The 22039-nt window shown below is 40.6% G+C and overlaps 1 protein-coding gene across 3 annotated transcripts in view; it reads left to right on the top strand.

The window, feature by feature from the left end:
- SLC16A12 (solute carrier family 16 member 12) overlaps positions 1–22039 on the top strand; it is a 47194-nt gene that overhangs the window by 19139 nt on the left and 6016 nt on the right. For 2 of the 3 annotated variants that reach the window (XM_026850940.1, XM_026850942.1), the window contains 4 exons: positions 7085–7246; positions 16440–16651; positions 18697–18800; positions 20030–20173. In XM_026850940.1, the coding sequence (XP_026706741.1) occupies positions 16551–16651; positions 18697–18800; positions 20030–20173 (349 nt within the window). In that variant the 5' untranslated portion in view covers positions 7085–7246; positions 16440–16550. The remainder of the gene's footprint in view (positions 1–7084; positions 7247–16439; positions 16652–18696; positions 18801–20029; positions 20174–22039) is intronic. The other variant, XM_026850941.1, reaches the window with a different exon arrangement.

Here is a 22039-nt window from a genome sequence, read left to right as displayed (position 1 = left end):
TTTGATGTGATATTCCCATTTGAATATGCTAATATTATTACACTTCTCATTAGAAGCAGTTCTTAATTTTTTAGAGAAAGAAACATTTCTGGTAGTTCATATTCTTTCTTAAAGCATTGCAGCCTTGCAGATGAGATCCTGTCAGTTTGTATAACAAACCACTCCATCTCTTTTTACCATGATCATGTCCTGTGATGTGATGTATTCCTGGAGAGTTCTCTCCCTGTTGACTGTCTCTGGTGGCAACCTTGGTTTTATGCAAATATCCCCTTAAATTACACTTTCTTCCATAAAAGCTTGAAAGTTATACTATCCGACCTACTTAATCTAACAAACCAGAACTACTTGTTTTGGTGAAAGGTGATAGGCATTTGGGAAGCTTCTTCATAAAGTGACCTCAGCCTGTTGGCCTCCTTTTTCTCTCTTTGCTAAACTTCTGTAATAGATTTTCTTTGTTTAATTAGTCTGAGTGGTCCTTGTGGCATCTCTAGCGATACCAGCTGTAGCAAGGAAAAGTGCCTTTTTTTTTGAAAGGACTGAAAAAAGTCCTTCTGTGGGCAGAGAGAATATTGAAATGGAAATCAGCTGAGCAAAAATAGCCAGCAAAGAGGAGTCCCCTCTTGAAGGAACTGAATTAATACAAAGACCAGGTAGCTTCTCCACTTGAGCAATATTGGTGCTGTGCTCCAGTAGCATCTGGGGCTTTTTGTATAAAAGTTGTTTTCATTGAGTTAAGAATTAATATTTTCTGGTTTATCATTTAAACTAAGTTCAGCCTGTTTCTCTGTGTATCTGATACTTTTTATTAAAAGTGGCCCAAATATTTGATTTGGGAAATGCAGCTGCCATAAAATACAACTTGATGACAGCAGAGAAGGCAGCATTGGATGAAGAATGTACTGAATGCAGTATCACAGCCGATCACAAACAGCCCTCAAACTCTCAGCAAAAATACACAATTTGTGTCATTATCTATTGAAGGACCTGGCTTCCACTCTAAATATGTAAAAATCCCAGCAGTCAAAACAGGATGTAATTGGAGAACAATTAAATTGGTCAAATTTCATTTTCAGTTTTTGCAAATTGACATGTGGCTGCAATGCACATTGGCAGGACAGAAAAGCTTTATAGCAGAGACATCCCTGCTTTTCCCAGCCGGAGCTGGCTTCCTGTAGAAGCAAACACTCTTATTTCCATACACTGTTCTTTAACTCAGTGGTGCACAGCACAGACCCGATCTTTGGCCAGTTACCATTTTGGCTTGCTTAGGGATCCAGATGCAGAGTATGTAGGGCAGTAGAGCAAGGCAGTGTAAGTGCGAACAGAAAATTTGGGATAAAACGTGACTCATCCCCTGCCTGATCCACCATCCTCTGCTCTTCAGAAAGACAGTGTTTCATCTCTTTCTCATTTGTGGTCAGAGTTTGTTCTGCCAGTGTCCATTTAATTTAGCCTGATGGAGTAGCAAGTTGGAAAGAATCAATAGAATTATCCCACACAGCTAGTTTATTCTTAACAAAGTTAATGGAGTGGAGAGTAATCTCTGGGGAGCTGCAACCCACATGATAGAATTCTGCCTTGTGCTTATGGTGCACACTACGTAGAAACAGCCAACACATGACTGATGGTAAAATGACGCTTGTTTCCAAGTTCTGCTTCATTGCCAGAAAGGATGGGATAACAAAATATTTAAAATAAAGAGCTCTTGCATGGACATCTCAGGCACATCGGCAGAGGTATTTTGCAGAGGACTCCTTTAGTAGGCAACTTTACTCTTTTACTTTTATCCAGATGAGAAAGTAAATCTTGCAAGACAGCTGTGAAACCTGATACACGAAGCTACTCCTTGGACAAACTCCTTGAAAATGAAGAAAGGTAGTTTTATTTCTCCTGGAGAATATAGCAAGCATGTAAATGATATTGTCAATGTATCAGTGCCTTCTGACAGGGAAGGACTATGCAGTTGGTGCTAAAGCACTAAATAAAAACTGGGTTGGGAAAAAAGGCAAAAAAACCCAACAGAGGATGTGAAGGTGGTAACAAGCAGGATAATGTGTGGAACAAGTGGAGTGTGTTTTAGGGTGTCTGTGAAGGAGGAAAAGGAAATCAGCTAGCACTGGAGGACTGATTAAAAGTTGGTTAGGATTTTTTTTCTTCAGGTGAGCTTGGAAGTTTGTAGTAATTTAAAATTTATCAGATGCAACCTGCCCTAACATGAAATGACTGCTCAAGGAGAAAAATGATCTAATGATGCAGGATACAGAGCGTGCAACAGAGCTTTTCTCCTGAAGGTTCATAGGCAGACATTGCTAGCAACATATTTCAGGTGTTTTTCAGGCTACCAGCATATACAGGTGTTACTTAACTGGAAATGGAAACTTAACTCTATGAGAGATCTCTTAGCTGAGTAATAGATATTAATTTCATTTTACTTCAATTTTTGTTTATCAGTTTTAATGTGAGGTTGTTTATCCTTTTGTTATTATGGTGTCAATGAACTTCTGGGTAAACCAACAGTTGACTGTAACAACTGTTCTTTGGGGTACTCTGGGTTACTCTTGGGTAATTCAGAAAATGCTATTTAAATAATGCTATCATAACAGTTAAAATTTATTCCTTAGATGGGGTGAATTTCCACTGTAAATAGATTATGTTCTTGAAAAGAATCACTAGGCCCTGTTCTTTCATGGAAAAAAATTAATTTCACCTGGAGAAGATTTTTAAGGAATATCATCCTCTGTGTATCAAGATAAAGCCATTGTTTTGAGGCATAATTTTTGTTGTCTGAACGTTCTTGAGTTATTTTTGCTTCTTTTTTCATTCAGGTAATAAGCTGTTTAAAGTGAAACTGATCCCACTAAAAGGATTATTGATAGTAGGATCTAGTTAAGGGACAATTACAAGGTTGGCTGGTATAAGAGGATAACTATTGAGTCCTCCATTTAAGTCTCTTGTTTTTTTGGTTCTCAAGTTGATATGTGGTGAGACTTTGACAAAAAGATACTCATATGACTGTCCAATCTGAACAGCTGGCAAATGCATTTCTTCACGATGGCTCCTTGACCAGTTTTTTTTTAACCACACTCATAACTCCTATGGGAGTATGGTACCAGGTTGAAAGCCTATAGTTATTTCTAAAATCTTTTCCTGAATTTCTTAGCCAGGTGTTTGTTTTTATAAACTTTCTGATGCAGTGACTCAGGATGCTGTGATAAATGTCCTTCAGTTGGTCTGTAGGATCACATGAAGCAGCAGAGCCTGCACTGTTTGCTTCTGAAGTGTTTCCATTTGAGAGCTTGCTGATAGGAGTGTTTGGGTGTTTTACGGGAGATTTGGTGGGCTGGGTTGGTTCTGAGGTTGTAAATGCTCTGCTGCTCTCAGCTGCTGTAATTAGGGCTGCATTTATTAGGAAGAAGACATGGAGCACTTTAATCAGTTCTTTTACGACCAATTTCTTAGATAAATTTCTAGTGTTTTTTTTTCTTAGCTAGCATCAGTCTCTCTGTCTCTTTTTTCTCTTTTCAAGTCCTTTAAAATTTCACCTTTTATGGGCTTTCTTATCATTGCTGTCTAACATTTAATAAGATGACTCCCTAACATCTTGTCTTGCTGCTCCATATAGGCTCTTTTCCTCTTTCTTTTATAGCTATATGCATTTTTAGTGTAGCTATTGAAGAGAAAAGACAAATCTGGGGAAAGTCGTTTCCTGTTTTTCTACATACTGTCTCATTACTCCTAATGTAACTCAGACATCTCTTCTGTAAAATTTCTGCCCTCCCTACTTCGAGGTTAGTTTTCCTGCCAGAGGCACCCTTGGGTCCTTTGCTGTAGAGTCCTTGTCTTGTGCTTTTTGTGAGTTAAGCTAATTCCATGCTTCTTGTGGTCAGCTATTTTTTCAAGCATTCTCTCCAATTATATCTCCATTCCTTAAATATGAACAAAGGCATGTTTGAACACGTACAGTAATATTCTGGTGGCTGACAGTTCTGTGCATCTATGGAGTCGAGAGGATACAAGCTGAGGAGCTGTATTGGAACACCAGAGAAAAAGAGAACGGAAATTAACTTTTAAAGAATTAAAACAGCCAAAAATCTGGAGAGTAAAGATAAAACACACTTAATGGGACAGGTAGATTTTTTTCATGTTTCACTTACCAAACCATAAAAAATTCTCTATGGAGAGAAATGTTTTTCATATAAAACTGAGAAACTCTATTTCTGGGCTGCAATACTAATTAGCAGAAGTACACCCTTAAGTAGCATGGAAAGTTCCTGCTGATCATTCCTGAAAATGATGTAATCAAGCAGCTGCACCAGTATTCACTCAGCAGAGGGAACTTGAGGCACTTTTATTGAAGCTCTAAAGATTCCCTAAAAGCTAAAATGAACTATTAAGCAAGGATCTAGTTGAAATATGGATAGTTTGGTGAGGCTGAATGGAAGACTAAGCATGAATAATGTGCTAATCTGCCCAAGACCTGTTGGTTGTTTTTTAACTTTCTTTGTGTAATTTTACTAAGACAAACTCTTACTTGTGAGTAGATGCATGTTTTCCTGATGTGCACGCTGTCAAATACATAATTCCTGGTCAGATATATATATATTTTTTTTTATGGTATGCTAAGAATTTTTCCTCTTGACCTCCATCTTTTTCCTTGTGTTTCATTTTAGTACTTGATGTTTCCTTCTCAGCTTAGTAGCTTCCCTGTTGTTATTTTCTGAAGTTTGTGTGCAGTGACACACATATAAGCCTTCTTCTACAGAGATGTGTTCATTAGTATGTACCTATGGCTATATTGATTATATATAATACTATGCTTTTTTTAAATAGAGTAAATGTGATCTGTGCAATGACTTCTGAGAAATACCTAGCGCTTTAAAGCAACATTCATCAGTGGTTGCTTTTGGAAGCCTGTTTCAGGAAACAGCAAACATCCTGGGTTTTGTCTTAAACTCCTGTCTTTCCGATAGATATTTTTCTTCCATTCTTGCTGGGGATTATATTAATGCACCATTGTATAGACAATATTTATATATTATCATTATTACGAACAAAATTAATAGTGGCTTTGAAATGATAGTGGGGCTATCTTAATTTTACAGAGTTCAAGGTCAGCTGAAATCTCCCCCAAAAAATAATGGTCAAAGTGACAGTTTGCTGTAATATGGTGTGTATTGGCCATTAGAAGAGCATATTTGGCATTAAGTGTCCTAATGGCTTTGTTACAGAACATAAGCTTGTGTGAATGAAAGGAAATAACCTGCCTTGCTTTTGCATGCCTGATTAGTTTTTGCAAACAAGTCTTGTGTATTGAAGAAGATGATGAATTGATGCTAACAGCAGCCCTAAAACATCAGATAAATAGAGGCAATCTTCTGGATAGCTTGATCTGTAAATACAGAATTTGTTTTCTAAAATAGTCATCTCCTTTCCCTTCAGAAAGCACTTGTGTAAGATTCACGTCTTGAAATTTAACAGCGAAAAGTATTTTTTTGTGTGAATTGTTAAAAACCCAGAAATGCTACTCAGGCTCCAAACACTTCAAGGACAGAGGAAAAAGATGTCTTTGTTTAAGTGCAGTTCGTGATTTTACTAAAACCCAGCCAGGAACCTCAAGGACGTTATCAACTAAATTAGTTGTGCATAACTTGAATAAGGCTTCTCCATAAATGTAAGGACTGAAAAGATGACAACTGTGAAAGAGCTCAAAGTACGTTTTCTGTAAGTACATCATTGAGATTTCTGGGTGAGGGTGTATCAGTTTCCCATGGTCCTGCCTTCTGCTTTCTTGTCTTCCCCTCTGCCGAGGAGTGTCTGGGTGCTGGGTGACAGCTCTCCCAGGACACTGCAGACTGGTTGCCAGTGTTTCCCCAGGTTGTGACCCCCCTGCTGGGGACGTATGCTGGAGCCACTGTCCATGTGCATGCATTTCTTATTGGAGACACGACATAGAAGCTGGCAGCAGTCACAGCTTTTGGGTGGCCTTTGACACTTGCAGGTGTGTGCAGGAAGACATGTCTCCATAGTCTTCGACCCCTTGGTTTTATCCAGGCACAGCTGCACAGTTGGTGCCTGAGCGCTCCTGGGGTGCCTGATAACATCCTAATTTTCTCTGGCGGGATCAGCTGAGCATTTGCTTGGTATCCCCTTTGCCAGGTCATTCCAGCTAATTTAAGACAGGATTTTTGGATCCTTACCACCACTGGGTGCAGAATCAGTAAAGAAGGGGAGAGTAGTGATTTCCATAGACTGACTGCATAATGATCTGAGAAAAAAATGTCCTATTCTCATATCTTCCATGGCAGCTTTGCCAGTGATACTTTTTCTCAGGGCAAGATTCTTCTGAAGATGGAAAAATTAATATACCAGATGTGGGAAAAGTGGCAGCTGAAGACCCTTTTGAATAAAAAGCTTTTTCAGAATTTCCAAACAATTATGGTCATATGTTAACATTTCTTTAAGGATATAATGGGATACTAATAAGTGACTGATCCAGAGAAGTGCACAGATCCTTGAACAGATAGGGATGACTCAGAAAATGATTGACTATGATATACTTAAGCTTAACCATAAATGAGAAGTGATTGACAGAATGTTTAGTCATCATTAATGATATGTTATAAAACTCAAAAGTAGCAGATAAATGTAATGTAATTATAAATCGATAAACATATAAGTAATTGTAAACAAACAACCTTCCACAACCATTGCCTACCCACCATATGTTTAAAATTAGGAAAAATTAGAAATATTGAAAAATGTAGAGTTATTAGAAAAATAGCAAGCACTGGAAAATTCTGACACATCTCTATGTTGAGAGAATAAAATAATGTCATGAGCAATCCCTCAACAAAAATTTCAAAACATTGTCATAGGAGTTGTCTTGTGTAATTGCAGTTGGACAGCAAGGACTGATTATTTCCTCCTCAAAAGGTTTCCTGATATTTTTTGTAACCATTTTGACTATTCTCATTTATTTGCTGGAAGAGGAAAAAAAGGCAATAACATGGATACAGTGATGGTATCCTTCGCCCTACTCCTAAGGTTGTTGACTAACAGTCAGCTAGTAGCATTCTTCTTTCAGGGAAAAAATACATGTTTGATGGAACATGCGTGACCGTAACCTTGCTAAGGGTGTGCACACTGATGGACTCAGCTTGGATTTCAGAAACAACCATGTACTCAAGGAAAATAGTTGAGGGGTCTGTTATTCTCTGTTACTTTCATCACAGTGAAAAATGAAATGGTGAGTACTGCTCTTGTTAGTTTAAAAACCTTCCAGAATGTCGATCAAAAATGCACATTCCAGGTGGAGTTAAGTAGGTTAAAGTCAAGCTTTCTGTGCAAATGGGTTTTCCTACAAAAATTTTCCTTCATATTGTTTTTACACTTCGTAGTTAATCTGCATTATTTCAGGACTAACCTTGCCAGAAACTGTGTTAAAGGGTCGAAAGGTTTCCATTGTAATTTGCCTAATCTTTTGCTTTAGACCCCTTCTGTCAGGCTGTTGGATTTGTTAGCCCCATACAGTGTTTTCCAGAGACAAGGGAAGATCATATTACGTTTTTTATCTGAGTGCTACCAACCCAGAAGGCAGTAGCTATTTCTGTTGTGGTTCTAGCTGTACCGTTTGGTTTAGTGATTTCTGGCACATTTGACAAATTTAAGGAGCCAGTGTTGCGAAGCGATCATTGTGGGAGGCTAGCATGGCTCTTCCTTTCTCAGCTACACACTTCTCAGTAGGGGAATAACTAATGAATGTTGTGCTGTTCTACAACCTTTATTTTTACTGTTTTTTCCATGTTTCAGCTCTTGAGTAACCCCTTGGGTAAAAGGGGCTTTTCTCAACTCTTGTCCCACTTTTGTGCCACCCCACTCCACTCACCTGTGCCCCTCTCTGGCACCTCCTTTGTCTACCAGCTGTTCAATATCCCTTTGCTTGTCCCGTTCCCACACCTGTGCTTCCTTCAGTCTTATCTTTTTCAACAGCCATGTCCCTTATACGGATAAACTGAAGCAAATGAAGAGCATTTTCTGCTCAGCATAGTGATAGGAGTTAATAAACTGGATTCTTGTATGATTCATCTTCTCTATCTTGATCCATTTTGGATGGCAGGCAAGTTTTATGAGATGTTTGTATGATGCCTAGCACCGTGACACCTGCTCCCTGGTTAGAGTCCTGAAGTACTACTGCAATACAAATATGTTATTAATGTTGCTCCTATTTGGTATCATAGAGAAACCTCTCCTTAGAAGTATAAAATGTTAAAGATTTGCAGAGTAAAACATCCAGATTTATTCAGGAGTATTATAGATTAAAAAAAAACAGGAAAAATGGTGAAGCACTTATTAGAATATGTCTTAATATGCTTCTTGTCTTAGTGCTATGCAGCAATTAAAAGTCAGGTTAGTTTTTGGTTTGGGTATGGTTTTGGTTTGTTGGGGTTTTTTATTATGTATTTGTTTGTTTACTTTGATTCTGGTACAGTTCCCTAAATGAACTGTCAGGTGAGTGGTTCTTTCTGTTAACCACTTGTAACAGTGCCAGAGAGGTACTGAATTTATGGAGTTCTGAAAAGCTGAATGTGTACCCTGCTTATATAGATACACGTAATCATCAAGATTACTGTCTCGCACCAGGAAAAGTTCAGTGGACCCATCTGCCAGTCTTCTCAGAAAAGCACAAATTTCGGTTTTATCTAGAGGCTGAACAAAGACATCTTTAAGCAGAGAAGAAAGCTGGGAATATAGAGCAGCAAGCTTGAGATGCTTAGTGGAGATATTTTTATTGAGGTTAGAAAGGACCTCTTGGGTTGTTTTTAAAAAAGTCAAGGTGATAATCACAATTCTTGATAAATAGCCTCTGCTGAAATCAAAACAAGCTGTTCTTCTTCACTTAAATAGCCAACCCAGGGTGCAGAATGGGGCAACCTTCTATAGGAGAAAATAGATTAGATTAGAAATAGCCTTTGAATCCTAAGAGCTGTACAGAATGGAAGTCTTTAGTTTCCATGTATTTAAGAACAACCTGGAATTTAGCTGCCTGCCAGAGTGCTGACTGTAGTGCCTGTTATGGTATGCAATTGCTAGGGTGGGAGTGGGAGGAAGCAAAAGAGGCTGAAAAAGTGCCATTTCCTAACAATCCAGTTGATAGAAGCTTCTGCAGCTGTGAGCATCTTCTGTGCTCCTGTTGAATACTGCGTCCCACTTAAGTGTGCTCTACTGTATTTGATGGCCTGTAGGAAATGAGTTAAGGGTCTAGCAAGCCTCTGGGGAGATCACTGGTCAGATATGGTCATCCTTCAAGACATGTGAAAGAAATTAACTCTTTCAAAACCTGTAAAATATTTAATCTCATACACATTTTATGATCCACTGTCACATAGCACAAAAAATAGTTGTCTTTGTTATCCAGCTTTCTCCTTTCTCTCTCCTTCTCTTTATTCTTTGCTACTCATTCTGTGCCCTTTTTGTTTATTTTTTATTCATAGTTGTTTGGGTTTTTTTTAAATTAAAGATGGAGCAGTGAGAGAAAAGGGAGCAGAAAGCAAGGGAGTATTAAAACAAGAGGTTAACATGAATGAATGTAGCATATGATTACAAATAATTAATGCTTGGTAAAATCTTAAGGACAAGAAATGTAAGAAATAACAACTGTCCTAGTGCTACGTGAATAAGATAAATATAATAAAATATTAAAACTGTCCTAGAGGTAGGTGCATAGGGTAAATGTAGTAAATATATGCGGTTCCATTACCTTTCGCTCTAAGTGTTGGTGAATTTTCTCCAGTTATGCTTAAGCTGCTTTATACTTGTTCTTCACAAAATTCATCTGCATGAATGTTCTCAAAGCTGTGTATGTTGTTACTCACATGAAAAATAGCGCATAAATTCATTGGTGCGAATGAACCTGTTCTGGAAGTGTGTCCTGGCATTCTGGACACAGGGACTGTCATGAGTTTCACAGGCCTCGCCTGACCCATCATTGCTGTGGAGGCAGCAAATGGCACATACAGTTTATGTATGTGTATTTATCTTATACTGATAGAGAAAGAAAATTCTAGATAAGTCTCCTTCTCATTCTTCTCTCATGTACATCTCTGTATTATCAAACAGGTAAAGGTGTTGGATTCTGTGCTTATTTATGCTGGTATACATATTTGGGCCAGCTTCTTTGGGATAAACTGCAAAAAATCCTTCCATGCAGTTCTGAAAGAAATTGCAAATGCATCTTAATGCACAGCCATTTTAATTTTGTGTAGCCAGGATAGTGCGAAGAAGCAGAAAGTAGCGGGATGAGAACCCCCTGTATGGTCTGGGGGCTGTGTGCTCCTGCTGTGGGGCAGATGAAATACAAACCTGACTTTATGCCTGTTCCTCTGGCTGAAGCCATATCGTTCTACAAATGGAGCATTTCAAAAAGCATCCAAACTGTTTGGCAGGTGAGGTGGCACTCCTTGAGATGATGGAGCTGCCCAGGTTTGATGCTGTAAATGGAGCAGCTGAACAAGGTAGGAAAAAAAGGAATCCCTTGGCTCCCAGGCAGGCCAGGGTGACTGTACCTGCTATTCTGTCTTTCGTGATGCAAATGTTTCGCATTTTCACTTCATGCTGTTGTGATATCATTACTGAATCAATTTGTTTAAAGAAGTGGAAAGAGGGGCAGGCGGAGGGGGCAGTGAGTGCTTTGCTGTCTGCTTACTGAGGTCACTGGCTCCTGTCGCTGTGCCGGCCAGCTGCTAGGCTGCTGTGGATTTCTGTGCTCCTTTCCCTGGCAAAGGGGACCTAATGATGAGGTGCAAGGTTATAGTAATGCCATTTTAATAACCTCACCCACCCCTTTCTGCTGGCTGAGCAGACTGAGTAAGGGAGATGCTCTCAGAAGCAGTTGTTTTCTTTCCAGGGTTCTCAAAAACAGCTGCTGAAGTAATTGATAGGTTATTTATCCTGCCAAATTAAACCTAAATGTATTAACTTGGAGAAAAGAGTCACTGTTTAGTGAGCTGTGACCCAGTGCATGCTGGGTAACTAAGTCTTTCTTAGAGATCAGCAGAATTTGTTGCCACCTTCGCCCCACTTATATCTTCTTTGAACTCATGGGAAACCACATTTACTTAATGCTTGAGTGAAAATTATCTAGCAAAGGTTGCAAAGTGCAGAGCTCTTTCATGAGCTTTTCTTTTAACCCTGCTTTCCTGTAGCCATCTCAAGCAGCAGGAACTTTTATGCACATCTGCGATGTGTTATATAGCAACCAGAACTGGGGATCAGGCCTTACAGGTGGAGCAGATATGCAGTAAGAGTCTTATATTGCACCAGAAAGGTTAAGTAAAAGATACAACATGAGAGCAATCCAAGGTAGAGCTGGAAAGGGGAGGACATGGTTGCTCAAACAAAGTATGTGCTTTCTGTCTTCATTTGGCTTCATTTGCAGAGTCCACAATCTGTATGATTCATGATATGGATAATTAGAAAACAGCACCAGGGTGTTAAGCAACTGAAGTTTTCCAACCTCAAAATAGAATTGCCAAGTTGACATAATAAGTCTTTATTAGACATGTGCAGCAACAAGAAAGGTTATTTAACTTGCCTATTAGTTCAGTGGCCATGAAAGGCACAGTACTCCTTGAAGTGAAGTGAGTGTGAAACCAAGGAGATGAGATTTGCACCAGTCCTGCTATGGGAAAACTGGGTGGCCTATTTCTGTGTCGGCCAGGCATTTCTTAGAATATGGTGGTTTTCAGTTGCTTGTAACTTCATTAAATGTTTGCCATTTGTGTCTATGTTGGCAGCATTCTGTGAAAATAACAGCAAGTGATCATGTAACCAAATACCTAATCTATGTTTGCATAGCCCAATGTGTCATCAAATTCTCCCCAAGTACATTAACATACAGCTAAAATGCAAACTAGGGTCTCAGGCCCAATCTGAAGCTTGCCTGGAAAGCTGGGCCAGAGATCTAGGCTGAGGTCATGCCACCCAGCTATTGCTGTTTGTGCATTAAAATTAGTTAGGGCCCTGTGTGGAGATTGTTGACTCCTCAGAAAAAAATTGTGTCTTATTTCTGTTTATTGAACAGTTACTGTTTCCCTTCTGTCATTCCTGGAACTTCCTCCTCTACCCTTAATAATCAGAACTGTAAATTAAATCATCCCTCCAGAAGGGGCAGTGGAAGATGCTGCTCACATCCAAAATAAGAAGCCCTGCCTTGCCGACACTCTGCAGAAGTGCTGCAGAGGTACATCTCAATTGCTCAGGATCCCTCTCTGACGTATCAAGTGCTTATGCAAACTCCAGCCAACTTGTAATTCCTTGTAATTTACTTGTAATTGACGGGAAATCCTTGACCAAAATAATTTGAACTTTATCAGTACCTTGTTAACTCAGGTGACTGTCATGGCTTCTTATGGGCTATTCAGTCTTCCAGGCATTTGAATGTAACGTATTACACTCGCAATAATACAGTAAATCTGCCTCTGAGGTCGTTGGTGTTAGATGCAAAATGTGTTGGCTACATGGTGCAAAGCGCTGGTACTTGCTCTGCTTATTCAAGTGAATTTGACAGGATAATGTAATGGGAGACTTTACTGACAAATCAAGGTATAATCTATTTGTGCCACTCTGGCTTCATGCTGGATTGGATATCAGCTTTTTTTGTGGCTACGTTAGATGCAGACACCCACAAAAGTGTTGAATTTTGTTTTCCATCTAAGTAGACAGGGATGTGGTGGTGGTTTGCATCAAATTGTACTGCCTCATGATCTAATTATTTACTGATCGAACATGAAGGACTGTGTAATCATTGCCTTAGTCATCATATAACATGCTGATCCCGTATTTGCACATATTTAATAAGGCTGTTGTTGCTTGGAGTTATACAGAAAGGGATGTACAATTGGCCTTATTAATTAAAAATAAAGAATCAGTCATTAGTTCATGTCAGTACTCAAAATGTAACATAAACCCTGCAAAATTGTTTGCCGTCTGAATGGAATCAACATGAGATGTATGATCTGCTCACAAATTAGCAGTTCATGCTGGAGGGCAAATACAGAAGTGGAAGGTCCAGGGATATGTCTTCTGTATCATGTGCCTAGCATCTTCTAACTAATTTTTGACAGCAGGCATCTTTTGCTGCCCTCATAGATTTTGTGAATAGTCTGTACTTGCCTACATGCCTGCTTTCTTATTTTACTTATTTATTAGCCAATCTGTTGTGCCTTTTTTCCTCAATTTTTGTTTCTGTCCAAGAGTTTGTTTCAGAACATAGCAGGGAGGGAAGGAGGGTGTGGGTGCACATTGGCACTGCTGTATGTTTGTCCTGAAGCAAATAGGTAAGGTCAAAAAATGAACTTTACACTTCAAGCAAAATGTCACAAGGCTTGTGAAGTGGCCAGTGATGTCCCTGGGGTCATGTGGGCACCTGCAGAGGTTGGTCAGAAAGCTCTGTCAGCTGCATTGGCATTTTTTGCTGTGTTTTAGACAGCTGTGTCAGAAAAGACAAACTGTCGTGGTCTCCATTCCAGAGCTTTCATTGACCTTTAATGTAGGTAAGTCCTAGCAATTGAGTACCTTGAGGATGAGGTTTGAAATCATAAATTCATTTGGATCTCATTTGCTTTGTGTGTTTTTTCTAATCAGCTGTAGGAATGCATCCAGCTGAGACCCTTTAAACACACTTAGAAGCCTCTATGCATGAGATACCAGGTTTGGAGGCTGCTTACAAAAACTGTTGTAACCCCAGCCATGAATTCTTGTTTGATCTTTGTGAGCTGCTATGACCATTGCTATATAAACCAAACTGTAGCTATCTCAGATGTCCCATTTGAGATGTGGCCTATTCTTTACGCAAATAATGTTATACAGTCAGGCAGAGCAGAGCACTGCCTATCTCTCTGAAGAACCACAGAAGTGACAAGCAAAGCAGGTCATTAGAGATTTTCTTTTTATCATACCTGAGCTCTCTTCTAGTTCATTAGTATGGCTTATATTGTAATAGTATTTCATGCTGCAGTGAATATCTACATTGTGCTAGACTCCATATAAACACAGACTTTATAATACAGTTTAGCTTCTGATGAAACAGATGTTTATGACAATGAAGGAGAATAAAGACAGAATTAGTACATGTTCTAATGCTCATCGTGGGTATTGCTTTGGGGTCTGAATCATTAGACAGCTTTATACAAGTATTTACTTAAAAATACTAGCAAAGCCTATTATACAAAGAGAGAAAATAGGGCAGTAATTTTTATTTCTAAATAGTACACAGCATTTAGGGGAGAACTTTGTAGAGTAGGTCTGATGGTTAGACTTGATGATCCCAAGGGTCTTTTCCAACCTGAATGAGTCTGTGATTCTATGATTTTTGACCTAAAGTAAAATGTGTGACAGCTAACAGACTGACTAGCATAGAGGCAAAAATAAATGGTACTTGAGGAATACAGAAAGACCTGGAATGGATATTTAATGGTAGCTTTTTTGGTTGGTGTAACTGGATGGTGGTATAATATAGTTTTGGCATCTTTTATGGATATTTTTATTCATGGATATTTTTCAAGGATATTGTTTCAGACATGGATACCTTAAATCACTGCTCAAAAGCATTGACAAGCACACATTTTGTTGTGAGTTTATGAACACTTGTCTTTGCTGTTCACTTCTTGTGGCAGTTCAGGTGCCTTATATGACAGCACAGCCACTGGCTTTTGGTTGTAACCCCATCTTTGAAAACTGTACTTGGCTTTTCTGTTTTTAACATTTATGGGCTGAGTTGTCTTAGTATATAGTGCTTGATTGTGCTGCAATTCTTGGGCTTTGAAAGTCAAGCAGGTAGATTAGGATAATTTTTCATATCCTTTTTAAATCAGAAGACTACCAAACCTTTTTAAAAAGAGTCCACTCTTTCTCTTGTACAGTGTTGTTACAGCATATTATTTACAGCCTAGTAGGAATTCAGCTAAGCTTTCAATATGTTGTGGGGTTTTTTTTTGTCATTCCTGTTGTCTCCTAATTTGTTCACCTTTAATTTTGGCAATGTGTATATGTTTTCTTGAAATAATTTTGTAATGGTTTTGAGATGCACCTTCTGATATCTCAGGAGAGGCAGCTGATGAATACCTCTGAAAGGTTTACCCGTGACAATGTTTAGGGTTGCCTCTGGGGTGCCTTGCTGGTTTAAGTCAGGGAGCTCTGGGCTCTGCAGAGCCAAGCCTTGAGCATCACCTGACCGAGCAGATTCAGGGACTGAGAAGACACGTTATTAGCCATGTAGCTTCTTTCTTGAGTTGCACTTTTGAGCAGCTCTGCAGCCCTCTTACGTGCCTGTAACTGGTAACAGTTCCAGGGAAGCCTGTGGTTCTTGTCAGTGGGAGCATTGCATATTCAGCATCTGTCATATTAGGTGGTGTAGAAGCTATTTGAGGTTTCTCTCCAAGCCAAACTGAAAGACATCCCAAATAGTTTGCTTATGTCTTATATAAATCTTTGATTCCTCCAGGGGCTAAGTGCCTGCTGGTGATGGCAACATGGTCTGAAACCCAGCACTGACAGCCAGTGGGTATGTGTTCCTGCACTGAGCAAAACAGGGTGTCTCAGGTCCCTCGGTCAAGCCCTGCCATGCACCCACTGACACAGAAGGGACTAAATGCTGCTGGTGTTACCCATAGTGTTAGCAAAGCTACTCCAGCACACAGGACCAGTTACTCATCTAGGGTCCAGTGGGTGTAATTTGGTTTCCTGTAGTGTCCTTCAGCACTCAGTGCATTTAGAGCCCATGTTATGGCCTGGATGCAAACACTGCTTTGATTTAAGTGGATGGAAGAGGGGGATGGGCTAGCCCTAATCTTCAGTGAATTGTCCATGCTCAGAAGATAAAGTTGCTGATTACAGCCTTCATCTAGGGTTTGACTTATGAGAACAAGGAGGTCATTTCATCATCAGATCTGCTCTGATTTTGCAGAGAATATTCCCTTCTCATACAAAGATGAAAACTGCATTTCAAAAATTTTGCAATAAAACGTGTACAACAAAGAATAGCTACTTTGTGTGGAGACTGCAGCTGAAAATAAAATTCAGGCCAGGGGCTTGTGTGAGCAGGGGGAGGCCACTGAAGGTGAACGAGCTGCAGTGACTGGCACCAGTAAAAGTATGTGACTTACACGTGTGTGCTGTGACGTTTGTGGGGAAAAAGGGTATGATGTTCTAGGATGTAACTGCTGGGCAAATCATCCTGAAATAAATGATACTAGACAGAGGGTCAAATTCTGATGGCACTCTTGCTTCCAACAAATTTTCATAAACTGCATTTGAAAGAAAATCCTTGGTTTTATGCAATAAAGCCAAAGCAGTATGTCCTAGCACAGCCGTGCAGTTTTACAGTGTGTGTGATGTACCCTGATTCTCCCTCTGCCTCTATTTTTTTCTCTCTCTCCCTTCAGATGGCCAGTAACCCATGTGCCAGGCAGCCCCAGCCTGCACTCGGCAAGCCGGCCGGACTTGACCCCTGCCACTGAGGCAGGGAGGAGGGAGGAATCACCCCAGCCTGCGCCATGGCCTCACCCCGGCACGCTGGCCCTCCGGATGGAGGCTGGGGGTGGATGATCGTTGCTGGCTGCTTCCTTGTCACTATCTGTACCAGGGCTGTGACGAGGTAAAGGGGCTGCTTCTTGTCTTCCTGATCTGTTTGTGGTATTACCCCTCCATTTATTTTTTTTTTCCTCCTTAGGAAGAGGATTTGGGATCTCCCCTGATGTCCCACAACTGCAGGGTTTATTTTGGCTAGGTACAAACCTCTCTCTTGCTACCTTTTTAAAGGTTTCCTGAAATCCCTAAGGCTGTGGGGACGGCTGAGGGATTATGAGCCCTCTGGTTTTAGTCTTGCCTCCTCTGACAGCTGCTCTATCTCTCAACACCCTCTCCATGATTTCTTACAGAATTGAAGCCTGGGGCTGTCAGCATTATTTCAGGCTGTGGTGGTTCGTTGGGGAGGGAGGAATCACATAGGATCTCCTTGGGTCCGCTGTGTCCCTCTGACCCCACAGCCATGTTCATCTTTGTTAGTCCCAGTGGATTTGCTTGGCTCCTGAGTCTGAGAAGCCTGTATACCCCCCCTTCTACTGCAAGTATTTCAGGTACCACCCTGCCAGAGAAGGTCTGTGATTTTGGGAGGAGGCCCCTTACTGTGCTCTTCTGGTATCCAAAATATGCAGAAAATATTTTCTCAGAAATACTTCTCAAAAATAGAAAGAACAGGAATAGACTGCTGCCTTGCATAAACATAATGTATACATCTGGGGTGAGATGGCTTCCACAGTGACTTTGATGTCAACTGGAGACAGAGGAGCCTGGTGTGTGTGAACATGAACATTTAAGCTATATTAAGCAGAGAGATAAGCACCCTGGTAAGTGAGGAACACTGAGACAGTGTCTTGCTGGACAGTCAGTATAATGTACATACAGTGTTTCCTACCTAAATTCTATATTTATTTTAAAATAAAGCTGCCAAGTTTAGGAATCTAAAGTCTAGGGTCTTGGAGTCAGCTTCAAAGGGGCATGGAAACATTGACACAGTGTTAGTTTATGTATGCAAATGTGCCAATTCCGTAATAATAGCAGAGACTTCCTAGTGGATTTAATTCCTTTCTCGTGTGTGAAATGTTACATCCAAGAAATCATGTAATGGCTGACACACATCTAGAGTATATACAAGAATGAAGTATGGGCAAGAAAAAAGATGAAGAAAGTGGTCATTCGTTGATTTGTAGGAGGAAAAAAGAGAGGGGGAAAAGGAATATCTTGCTGATCCAGAAACTAGAATGAAACTATGCAGCCTTTTAATCCGTTCTCCTGCAGAGACGGTACAACAGTAACATTCATTAAGCAGAGCAAAGTAGCCTCTCCTGGAAGCATTTTAATAAACCGTTGAAAGGTCCATGGGCTCCTGCTGAGTTTTGCTTCTCTGTTCATGAGGGGTTGCTTTTCATGAATCCATGAACACATAGCTATAGGTGGTGTTGGCTCTATGGGTACTGTGCTGGCCCTGCCCTGCCAGTTTGTGTAGATGTGAATGTCACCACTAGCAAGCAACCAGATCAGTGAAGAACTGGGGAGCTGGGGCTTTGTGTACCAGGAAAGCAACATTCTGATGTGGGCTATAAATTGCTGGTGATAATTACAACTTCAATTTCATTTCAGTTAAAAATATTATGAGTTATAAAAATCTAGCAGCAGATACCACAGTGAGAAATGTGGTATTATAATGTTCATAATCACTCTGGAGTAGTTATCTGTCTGAACTAAGTTCTGTATGAGCGTAATTTTGTCTAATCCCACTGTTGAGATAATAGTTGGACACCAATTTGTGATTCAGTTGTTGCCGGTGCAAAGCAAGGTTTCTTCTCTGGTGAATCACCCTAGCCTAGGTGCCTTACACAGAATAGTGTTGGAATTATTCAATTTGCACACATCATTTCACGTCTTGTCCCCCATGCATTAAGGTAGCTCTTCATTTCCATTATCCCTTAGAAACTGTTTAAAATTTCTTCATCTGATTGGGATTTAGGCAAACTACAGATTTGATTTTCCTGGGAGCTGGATGGGACCTTCAAGTGGATACTCTTCTTACCTGAAACTGGTGTTTTCTGTGAGGCAAATATCCCACATTCAACAGATTGGTGTTCATGTTTTCTTTCCTAGGTGCATCTCCATTTTTTTTGTGGAGTTCCAGGCATACTTTGGGCAGGATTATGCCAGAACAGCTTGGATCCACTCCATTGTCGACTGTGCTACGATGTTCTGTGGTGTGTATTACCCATTTAAGACATGTGACTGCTTTGTCTTCATCTGGTTTTAGCATGTTCACAAGCTGTGAAGTCAGCTGCCAGAGATAGATACTGTAGGCTCTCTGGGGTATGGTATATCCAAGCTGCTTTCCCCAGCATAGTTGAGCAGGAAGGGAGTGGAGTGTCTTCATACTACAGAAAAGCAGCAGAACTTTTTGTCAAATGATCTAATTTTTCAGAAATGTACTTTTGTCAAGGTCTAGTGGGACAAGCTGTGTTTGAGAGTTACTAACTGAACACTTGTTTCTTTTGTCTTTTGACTGGAATCGTATTTGAGACTTAGCACAGGATGTACATCTTGCCTTCAGAACAAGTCACAGCCCATCCTCCTTTTAGCAAACTTGTATGTTTACAAATAGTGTTTTCCCTTAAAGGAAAATTCAGTGTTACTAAAAATGACATGCATCAATGCAGCAGTTATACTGAACTTCTTATGGGTTTACTTTAAAACTGTACAGCTAGGTGAAAATCCATGCCCTACTTCTGTGTAAGAGGGTTAATCCATGAGAATTACTGCAAAGGCTCAGGGACACAGCTGGAACAAGACATATCAACTCTCCTGTGTCAACCAGGTTATATCTTGGGCAAAAAAAGCAAAACAAGGATAACCATGCCCTGGAATTGCAGAGAGAGGGCTGCTGATGACACCATAGTAGAGGTAGTGTGATCTGGAAGCCATCAACATTGGAGAAGTGCAGGAGAGGGGTAGCAGCCCTGGAAATGGTCCAAAAGATGTGAGACCTCTCCTGTTTGGGTCTGACACAGAGCCCACAAGGCCAGGGAGAAGCAAGGAAGGATGCCTGAAGTTACTGAGGGCTGAAGTGCAAATGCCAGGTGGGGGAAGGTCTCAGTGATAAGTGTGGGGTAATGAACAATGTGGGCTGTCACTGTGATCTCTCTTGACCCCCAAAACTACAGAGTCCTGTAATGATTTTGATCTACTAAAAATGGCTGCTGGGAAAGCTACTGTGAATTTCAGTTTTATCCTGACTTACAGAAAAATTATTTTTAGAACTTTTTTGGTGCTCACACCATTGTGATAGGGGGGATGTTGGAAGACCACTTTGTGTAGCTGTGATCACCGTTATCTCCTGCTTGCCTACTTCTTCCTTTTCCTTTATGACCATTGCAATGAACTTTGTGTGAGGACCTACCATTAACTACCAGCTTTATTTGTTTCTTTGAAGCCCCGCTTGGGAGTTTAATCAGTAATCATGTATCCTGCCAAGTTGGTATCATGCTAGGAGGGCTGCTTGCATCTACTGGACTAATTCTGAGTTCATTTGCCACCAGCCTGGAACATCTCTACTTATCATTAGGAGTCCTTACAGGTAGGAGACATTCAGCCCTTTTGTTCCTGCCAGGAAAACAACACAGGAATGTTAAAAATTATGGTCCTTCCTTTCCAGAGGTGTGATCTCTTCTCCATGTCATAGAGGCTTTGTCTGCCCCTCTGAGGGCTTCAGCACTCAGTGCGTCTCATACAGCCCAAATGAGGACCCTGCAAAAGCAACTCTTAAACTTCTGTTACAGAGAAGACTATGGATAAAGTTCTGAAATTATAGTAGGTCAGGAAGGACTGCTGTTGCAGGTGATACACAAAACGGTTTCCTTTATTTTCTTGTGATTTGGCAGGAGTTTGTTATAGTAGGAGTTCTAGATTGCCCAAAAATATTTGCACGTTAAAAAAAAGGTTTAAATCAAAACATGAGTAAGTGGGCAGAGGAATACTGGGAATACCTGGTACCTCAGCTGTCCATCTTATTTTTATCTGTGTTACATTTCAGTTGAAAAGCAAGCGAATTGCTGGTTGGTGGTGTTGCTGTAGCAGCTCTTCCATTTGCATTCAAGTATGGGGATAGCAGTGTCTTTGCTCTGTCATATCTCCCTGTGTTTGGTGTGCAGAGGAACTTGAGAGGTGCCCATGGTCATACTGACATTCCTTCCTCATTAATACTGACCCGGTAGCCACGGTGATATAAGCCTTTGTACTTGGTCCCCTGCTGTTCAGTAACAAGTTGGTGGAATTACTGCAGTTCACATGCTGCCAACAGCTTATTTGTTTTAAAAAAAAATAATCCTTATTGTAGTGCATGTCACTCCCATATTATGATGTTAATCTTTGACAAGTATGTTCATAACAAGTGAAAAGGCTCCTTGTAACTGGAGGGACGTGCCACATACCATGCTAATGCCACTGAGGCTTCCTTAGTGAGAACTGCTATGAATGCTGAGGTGGAAAAGCCATTGCACTTTGTACGTGGAGTTGTAAAGAGCCAATTCTACCAGCAGTGAACTTCTAGTCTGTGGGGACCGATTAATGGAGAGGTGAACTGTTGGTAAAGGCTGAGGTGGTGCCCAACCCAGAGAGGAGGTGGGAGCATAACTGATGAAGGTCTAAATCCATAAAAGCTGCAGCACTTGAAACTGAGGAGTAAAGCAGAGGTGAGATGGAGGAGTGGCAGTAAGTAGCAGTTTCTTCTAAGAGGTATGATAATGTTTTCAGCCTCAAACTTTGCATTTCCACTTTTCACAGGACATTTATTGGCATTTTGGGGGGCCTATTTCCCCATGCCAACTCACTAAAAAAATAAATGGTGTGTATGCCAAATAGAGTGTGATTTTCACAGCTCTCAAGTGATGATGTTTAGCTTAGGGCTGCTCTTCCAGCTCTGCTGCCCACACAGGTTCAATGCCCGCTCTCTGCCCTGCTCCTCCCCTCGCCTCCTGAGGGGTGCCAGAACGGGCACCCACTGCCCGGAGTCCCTCTAATCCTCTTATCCTGCACAGTGCAGCCTTTGAGGAGGACATGGCAAGCTGGTTATAGTGCCAGGTGATTATTTCCTCTACTGGCAAGTTCTGCCAAAGGCAGTGGTAACTGTTTTATTCTCAGCGTAGGACATGATCCAAAACCCTAGTCAGGAACACATTTCTTCAGCTGATTCAGAAACGTATGTTTTAGTGTTAGGGCAAGCATCTGATGACTAAAATCTGCTCTCTGGTTCTGCAGCAGAGATCACAATCTTTTTCCCAGTCCAAGAGATGGATCTTATTTGTTTACTAAATTAGACATGGCTTTGTTTTCTGAGGCTTTTCCCCTCTCTTTACTCGTAGTCAGGGATTTAAAATGATGAGGACTCCAAGCAGCTGCTGCGTGGAGTTTGTTTAGCTGACTAAAAAAGGTTTACTCTAGAATA

The sequence above is a fragment of the Athene cunicularia genome (genome assembly GCF_003259725.1).
Source record: "Athene cunicularia isolate RWA chromosome 6 unlocalized genomic scaffold, athCun1 chr6_part1, whole genome shotgun sequence".
NCBI classification, from domain to species: Eukaryota; Metazoa; Chordata; class Aves; order Strigiformes; family Strigidae; genus Athene; species Athene cunicularia.
The sequence above is the reverse complement of the archived record's forward strand: the minus strand, read 5'-3'. Positions and strand labels throughout refer to the sequence as shown.